We start from the raw sequence: 8,620 nt of genomic DNA, 5'->3' as shown, positions 1-8,620 counted from the left end.
AGTTTGTAAGAGCAGAAGCACTAAGAAAGTAAATTTAATTCAAGGATTCAAGCAGCAACAAAGTTTTATGGTTATGAGCCTTTGGGCTACAACTCAATGGTGCTAAAAAACTTCAATCATAAAAAACATGCAGTGATCTTATTAGCCAAGGACCATGCAGGCATCCATGTCCACTTTTATTATAAAAAAAAGAAACAATAGCATGAGGTTTGCAATTTTATTGTAGGAAAGCATGTAAGGGGTTATTTACACTAAATACAACTGCAAAGTATTTACTCACTGTTTTGTTTACTTGCTAAAAATACACCTCTTTTTAAAAACAAAAAAAACCCCGACTGATTTATGAAGACAGGCAACATTTGGCTGCTGCACTAGAATGTTTCACACATTAGGTCCTCCTAAAAAAATCCTACCAAAGGATTGCTACAAATCATAGGAGGTTCCTCAGTCCACTAAGCCTGGCACACAGAAGCAATGCAAAGACACACTTCCTGACAGGAATGCCAGATGGATCATGTTTTAAGTAAATTCTTGTCTCTCTGCACTCCCAGCTCACCTCCAGAGGGAAACACTGACAAGCTGTCCAACTGCTGCTGAACAGAGGGTGTTTGGCTACTTCAACTGGCAAGAAAGACTCTGAGTGCCAGAAATACTGCTGAATTGAAAAGCATAGATTTTCACATCCCACTAAGACTGGATCAGGCTAGGATCATCACACAGAAACAGATCCTGTAAAACTTAGTGGGTTGTGATTAGGAATTTTCCAACTGGTACTTACATTGCTCCTCAAGCTGTACAAAGGTGCAACAGGAGACAAACTACTTTGTTGCTGTAGCTCAGTTAAACTCCACATCCTGCTGACTGAACTTCTGCCACCTGCACAAAGAGGTTCCTCCTGCCTCTGCACCATGAACAACCTGTGCCCTCCCCAGAGCTGGACCAGCTTCAGTACAGCTGTAGAGGATGTAGAACAGCAACTGGCAACTTTCTTCCTAGGTGCTGTTCCCACGCAAGAACAACAGTACTTTTTAGAATATGATTTTTTCTGTTAAGAAATTAGGTACCAGTGCACAAATGCAAGTTTTAGACATGCAAAAAAAAACCCCAAAAAACAAACAAAAAAACAAACAAAAAAACCACAAAACATCAAAACCAAAACAACTAAATCCAGAAAACCCCAGAAACAAACCAACAATCCCACACAAAATGCCAAACTCCTCAGCTTCATTTCAGAGTACTGTAAAAATAACATTGAATTATGTGCCCAAGCATTTACATAGTAAATACATAGCAGAAAACCTAGAGGTCTTGGAGAAAGACTTTTTATAGGTAAAAACTGAAGGTACAGCCCAGTGAAATTACTACTGGAATGCTGATTGAGAACTGTTCTGTTTCTGTTGAGTCAATATACAAAAACCTGCATTTTCTTGAAACAACTCCTAACTAGCTGAGCAACTCCTGTATTTGCCTGCTGCTTAAGAGACCAACTTTTCTTCAGCAGCTTTATTTTGACTCCCTTTATGCATGTAAAGGCTGTTTTGGCTTGGATTGCTGTCTTGGACACAGCATCTTGGACACAACAAACCCCATAAATAGGTTTTTTCAGCACCAGCCTTCACCGCCTGGCAGGTTTGGGCATTATATACACCTTGACAGGCTTGCTGAAGGGGATGGTCCCCTCTATGCCATTTTCAGAGGGTGGGAGAGCCTCTAAGCTCTCACTCCAGGTAGATTTAGGAATTCTGGTAGATGCTTTGCTCCTGTTGGAGTTGTAAGCCAGCAGCAATCGCACTTCAATCTGACATGGCTCTGCAGAGAAAAAAAATAGAACAATCCAAACATGATTGTCATTGCACAGTGAACAATCAACATCAAATGAATTTTAATTTCATGTATGGTGGGTATGTACGGAGCTGTTTTGGAGTGACCAGAATCCAGTCTAGTGTCTGAAAACAAGCTTTTGGCATTACATTCAGCATAGCAGAACTAAGGACTGTTCTAGGTTTATCCCCCTGTCTTTGTCATCACTTAAATCTTACCACTAACTTGCAACTTTCAAAAATAACTTGGAAAGTTACTGCAATGAAATAATAACAATCATTAAACCCCCTACAGAACTAGCAGGCCCTGCTCACTGTATTTATGTCAGGATCAGTCCAGATGACATCTGGCAACACTTGTGGCACAGGAGATTACTTGAAGATTCTCTTTTGTTGGAAGTTTTCACATGCCAGACAGCCTCTTCCTCTCTTTCACCAACTATGCAGCTGGGCAGAGCAAGGTTCCTAATACTGTATATAGGATAATTTCAATTTACTCTTCTCACAGTGGTCATAACAGAACAGGGGTTTCAGTATACACAATATTACCCTGGACTTACTGCTGGACCTACAACCCCAACAAAATTATCCTTTCTAGACTGAAAACCAGATTTGTTTAGGTTTTCTTTATGGACAGTACTGGTTTGGGCTGGGATAAAATTAATTTTCCTTCATAGTAGCTTGCATGATGCCTTGTTTGGGATTTGTGACCAAAATAGTGTCAATAACACAGGGATGTTGTAGCTATTGCTGCACAGTGTAATACCCATGAGTTTTCTCACATTGCCTTTCTGATCCTCTACCTGTCCCACTGGGGAGTGAGCACCAGGTGGTGTGCAGGACTTAACTGTATACCAGGGATAATCCATAACAGGACCACATTAAAGAAACCTAAATGAAACCTGCTGAAACCCACAGGATTTTAAGATTCCACATCTAGAATTGCAGGGGTCTCCAGCTGAGACATCATCAGCACCAGACAGAACAAGAAATAACTCTTTTGCACAGGTACTCCACCTTCAACCAAGACCTCCCTGAACTCACCTTTTTGTCACTCCACCAACTCTTATTTGCAGCCTGCAGTCACTTCTTTCACTTCTCTGTGCACCTGGCAGTTAATCAGTGCTTTGCACTTGGGCATTCTCCTTCCTAAGCACACTCTTTCAACCTGCCTTTGACGAGTTTTATTGTCTTGAATTTCAAGGCAATTCTGACCCAGTTTCCTGAGCCCCTCCCAGCTCAGTGTCTTCCCCATGTTTTATATGCCTAAGTGCCAATGTCAAAATTGATGATTAAAATAATGCCCAGAGGAAACACCAGAACAGAATCCCTCAGGGCCATGCTTAAAATGCCCTTCCAGTGAACACTGCAGAAGTAGAAATAAGGACTTCAGCTCCCTCTGGTGAAGTAATAGGATCAACCCTTAAACCCAGATACTTCCACTCCTAGAAACAGTACCATGTTTTCTTCTCCAAAACAAAACTAAGACAGCAGGATGAGTGAGTACACCATGGGGGTAACTTATATGAAAAAAAGGTATGTAAAGGAACATGCAATAAACAAAATTCTGTTGGTTAAAAAAAAAGATTAACAAATCCAATGAAAAATTGCACAGAAAAAAAAACCTCTTAGAGGAACCCCCCACATTTGAATAAAGGTGAAGAGATTAAAATAAAACAGGACAAAAGGAGCTGTGAATGAAATACACTTTGCTTTTGTTGTTTGAAGTCCACAAGCCAATTACTGAAGTGCTTCCATGGGGAAGTGTGAACAGCAGCTGAGACTGAAGACTACTGTTGGAGTCACATCATCATCAGAACTAAAGGTGGGGTTTTTAGGGCATTAAAAGGGTGAAAGTTGAATCAGCAATGAAATTGTACTGCTGTACTGTTCCCTGCCATGCTCAGATGCCTGTGAGACCCAAAACAACAACTTACAAGGAGTCAGTTTACCATGATCCCTTGCCTTTACCTGAGGATGCAGACCTGGCTCCTTTGCTCTGCACATGAGTGGGTGACCTCACCTTGAGCACAGCTCTCATGCGAAGGCTCCCAGAGCTCTCCCAAAACAGCAGCCTCTCTATTTCCTTACAGAGCAGCAGTACCTGGGAGCTGTAACTGCTCAAAGGCCTGATCAACACCAAGGGCAGCACCAACCACAGCTGCAGTCCAGGATCCTCAGAGCCCCCCAGACTGTGGGTATGTAACTTGTGTCTAATGGAAGTGCAGCCACACAGCCACGTTAACTTGCATCATTAACATTACCTGTCCAGGCTGTGTGAGAGAGGTAAACCTGAGTTATCAGCCTGTGCCTCCCAGGGCCAGGATTTCGGAAGTCAGCTGGTTTAGGATGGATTAGCTGTGCTTGTCCATCTGGATACAACACCTAGAGGGGAACAAGAAAAAGAAAAAAAAAAAAAACCAAAGGAATGACAACTGCACGGGGGATCTGCACAGTGGAACAGTGCATTACTTGGCTGTTTACATTCTGAGTTAGGAAGGTAAGACAAGTGGGATTTAGCTTGGAGCCAGGAGTTCAGCTGCCCTGGATATAACAGCCACATGCTGCTGTTCAAACCCACAGCACAGGTGGAAAAAAGTCCACACTGACATCAGCTTCTTCCCCTGCATTGTAACTGAGGTTTTTGTTTCTTTGTTAAGCAGTGATGCTGCATATTTTACTTGGATTATACCACTCCTACCTCCTCATCTGCATCAAAAACTAGTGATTCAGCAGCAGGAAGAAGATGTGGAAGTACAGAGAGCCAAGAGCCTGCATATTTTTGTGCCACTCAGAACAACTTCTTTTGCTTCTTCTCCTCCTACTAGACCAGCTGGAAGCTCACCAGCATTTATTGGTGTTCATGTCCATAACATGCACAGTGCACATGGAAGCACAGAATGACATCCAAGTGCTCAAAGCAAACTCTCAGAACTGCACCCAAGTCAACTCTCAGAACACTACAGACAAACCAGTTTCTGAATGACTGGTCAAAACACATAAATCCAGCATTGTTACTAATAAAGTGTATCATTATTTGCAATCTGAAAGTATTGGGAACCTTAAAGAAACTCCCCCCAAGACATAATCTTGTTTGCATTGATGTCAAATGACTTCTTACCTGAACTTTAACAGTTCCTTGGGGATCCTGCACGTGTTCCAGAGTTGCATCAATATCCAGTGCCACAACCAATCCTGATGTAAACCTCAGGGGATTATCAGATTCACCAGTAGGCTCAATGATATTTGCAGTGGCTCTATGGAGCTGTTAGGGGCAAAGTGATTGGCAAAAATCAGAAGTTGGGGGAAAGAGGAAAGGAAAAAAAAATCATAGTTACTACTGTTCTTAACAGAGATCTGCATAAGCTTTATTTTTTTTATATTGCCAGGAATTACTAAGTTTTTTATGTTTTTAACAGTAGTCTGGAGGATGCCAGATAAGAAGACAAACAAGAAAGAAATAAGAGTTGTGTCTAACAAGACCCTGAATTCTAAAAGCTTCATGGTATATTAGAAAGCAGTCAGATGCCAAGACAGTCCACAAGGATATTGCTTTTTAATTTTCTGTTAAACCAACCTGCTCTGGAAGAGGAAGGTGGAGGAAGGTACTTTGCCGCAACGTTGTCTGAAGAATCTTGACCACTTCTGAAGGCTTGGATGTCACAAGTCTGGGCATTAAGTCCAGCAATTTATCTACAAAACTGCCTTGCATATGTGGGAGCTCTGAGATGAAACATCTGTGTCAAGAATAGATTAAAAATATTTTTTTTTCAACTTTTCCCACAGTATTGTTATTTTTAGTCAAGCTACTTAATCCTTATATTTAGTTATAATGACAGAATTAGATACCTGCCTTCCTCTTGTGATGTGTCTCATCCATAAAGATGACTTTGGCTACTTGTGTTGGGACTGTGCCTTGTGCTCAAACTGACACCTTGATGTCAGCCCTGACATCAAGGGCTATGTGGTGTGGGCATCAGGTCAAAGGAGGGGATTCTTTCCCTCTTCTTTGCCCTCATGAGATCCTACCTAGAGTACTGGGCCCAGTTCTGGAGCTCACAGTGTAAGAAGAACAGAGGAGGCCATGAAGATGCTCAGAGGGCTGGAGCACCTCTGTTAGGAAGACAGGCTGAGAGAGCTGGGAGTGTTTAGCCTGGAGAAGGGAAGGCTTCAGGGAGATCTCACTGCAAATTTTCAGTACTTAGAGGGGGCTTATAAAGAAGACTTTACACAGGCAGATCATGACAGGACAAATAAGAATTGTTTAAAGTACAAGAGGAAATACTTAGATTTGATTTTACAAGGAGATTCTTCCCTGTGAGGGTGGTGAGGCACTGGCACAGGTTGCCCAGAGAAGCTGTGGAAGCCCCATCCCTGGAAGTGTTTAAAGCCAGGCTGGATGGAGTTCTGGTCTAGTGGAAGGTGTCTCTGCCCATGGCAGGGCAGTTGGAACAAGATGGTCTTTAAGGTCCCTTCCAACCTAAACCATTCTATGATTCTGTGATTCTATGATTATATGACTCAGCAGGGAATAGTATAGCTAATCCAGAGATACAAGTATCTTTAGTAGGCTTAGCAGAATTTTATTTCTAGTTCTGCCTAAATTCACATTTATTATAAGCTTGGCAGTTGTGGCTGGTTAACTGATAAGAAAACAGGACCAAATCTGTCCTACCCTAATGCCCAGCTGGAGCTGGTGGATAGAACTCTACATTTTGTGTATATCTTTTCCTTGCACTGAGTCTCAGGATCAGCAGAATTCATCACTATTTCACAGAATCAGAACCACAGAATGGTTTGGAAGGGACCTCAAAGATTACCTGGTTCCACACCCCTGCCACAGACACATTTCACTAAATCAATCCTATTATCAAATTGACACTTAATACATCTATTCTCCCTGGAATTAAGGTGACTACTAAGAGGTGGCAAAAGCAGTAGACAGGGCCAGGAAAGATACTGCAGAACTCTTGTCTGACATATTGCTACATGTTGAGTACATCAAGGGTAATCTGCTTTTTTATTAAGCTTTGAAAGGTCAAAACACTCTCAGGACTCCAGGAGACAAAATAACAAAAAAAAAATTAAGTATTTATCAAAACAGCATCTACTCAGAGTAGATAAATCCTTATAAATACAAGAAAAAAATCAGCTATTTTATAAAAAATTAATTCAGAGCACATGTTTCTGAAATACCAGCATAATATCCTGATGTTAAGGACTTTAACTAGAAAGGTTCTTCTTGCTTTATTATTATCACATGCCAGTTCCCAATGTAGGACAGTGGGGAAGGGAGATGGGAAGAGATGAAAAACAAAGTGAATATCCCCTGATGACAATGGTGGTGGGACTTTCTAATAGAAAGTGAAGAAGCAATAGTTTGTCACCTCTGAAAGGAATCCACTTCTTGGAGGAATTTTTCACACATCCCAAAAAGAGGTTCCACTCTGTAATGAAAATAATATTCCTTGGTTTACTTTTAAAGAAAGAAAAATGGCTCTATGGCTATACACATTTAGATTGTTTGGAATCCCATTAAACCTCTTAAAAATGGGAGTACTTTAGTTTTTGAACCAAAAAAAACATTCCTCACTTATCTATCTCCCCCTCTTGCATAAAAACCCCCATCTGCATAAGGCACTAATTAAGTTCCCAAAGCTACTGTTAGAAAATACTCATTTTCCACCTATAAAACAAGTGGTTAAAAGGGAAATATAGTATAGACCTCCATGGTAACACAGTAAATTGATGGCAACAAACCTGAAACAGAAGTAAACTAGGACAGCAACTAATTTGCTCTAATTCCACCAGCTGGAGTTCTCATTCTACAACCATGTGTCACTTCTTTAACTTCAGCAGCCAAAACAAACCACTCAGAGCCTCTCATGTACCCAAGCCTGCACAGAAGCAGTTTCTGAGTCACACACAGCAGTTGCAGATCAGTCAGGAGGACAATACTTTCCTGATGCTAAAAATTCAGCAATGAATACTTAATGAAGCAAACGTGTTTGGTACATTCTTTTGATATATGACTTTTCTCATTTAAACAGGGCCCAAATATCAACTCTGCAATGTTTTTAACCTATTTATGTGTTCATAAAGGAGAGAACACAGCCCACAAAACCCATCTTCCCAATAGTTTTGTCATCTAATTTAGGATTGTGTCCCTATACAGCTGTATCAAGGGCAATAGAAGATTTTTCGTTCTGAATCACTCTAGCAAATGGTTATTGGCACACTGCCCTGTTATGTGTCTATTTTATCCTTGCTGTTTTTTTAAACAAAGCTTAAGGACAGTAATCTTAGAGCTAACCCTAAGAAGGTCCTTAGGTCAGGTCATCCTTACCCTCTGGTGGTGCGGGCAGTCACTATCAGCTGCAAGGCCTTCGCTTGCAGTCTCATGTGGTGAATAATGACCACTTGTCTACTTTCCACTCCGCTGTACATGAACTCCATTTTGTAAGTTTCTTCCAAGATCTGTGAGACAGACACCACAGGGATAAAACAGCCATCAGACTGTTAAGCCCTGGTACAACCATGATCACCAGATTGTGGTATTTTTATCTCATACCGAGGAGCACATGAAGCAAGAGGGTGTGCTCAAATTAATACAGTTGAGTTCAGTATGACTGTGCAGATGCCAAAGAACTTTCAAGTTATTTAACAGGGAATACTCTCTCACCTTGCATTGACAGCAAGTGACCTACATCCACCATCACAACAGGAAACACTTTCCAGGAGGTTCACGCGCTACTCAAGAGAGCACCAAGACAAACATTTCAATCAGAGAAGATTTCAAA

At 41.2% G+C, this 8,620-nt stretch overlaps 1 protein-coding gene across 3 annotated transcripts in view; it reads right to left on the bottom strand.

Moving 5' to 3' along the window:
• Positions 1 to 203: 203 nt before the first annotated feature.
• Positions 204 to 8,620, bottom strand: part of INTS4 (integrator complex subunit 4) — a 32,596-nt gene continuing 24,179 nt past the window's right edge. For all 3 annotated transcript variants that reach the window (XM_068181718.1, XM_068181719.1, XM_068181720.1), the window contains exons 18-23: positions 8,167 to 8,297; positions 7,208 to 7,267; positions 5,398 to 5,557; positions 4,942 to 5,085; positions 4,085 to 4,205; positions 204 to 1,809 (exon numbers count right to left, since the gene is read on the bottom strand). In XM_068181718.1, the coding sequence (XP_068037819.1) occupies positions 1,616 to 1,809; positions 4,085 to 4,205; positions 4,942 to 5,085; positions 5,398 to 5,557; positions 7,208 to 7,267; positions 8,167 to 8,297 (810 nt within the window). In that variant the 3' untranslated portion in view covers positions 204 to 1,615. The remainder of the gene's footprint in view (positions 1,810 to 4,084; positions 4,206 to 4,941; positions 5,086 to 5,397; positions 5,558 to 7,207; positions 7,268 to 8,166; positions 8,298 to 8,620) is intronic.

This window comes from Anomalospiza imberbis, chromosome 2, assembly GCF_031753505.1.
Source record: "Anomalospiza imberbis isolate Cuckoo-Finch-1a 21T00152 chromosome 2, ASM3175350v1, whole genome shotgun sequence".
In the NCBI taxonomy this organism is placed as follows: Eukaryota; Metazoa; Chordata; class Aves; order Passeriformes; family Viduidae; genus Anomalospiza; species Anomalospiza imberbis.
This window is presented reverse-complemented; position numbering and strand designations above follow the sequence as displayed.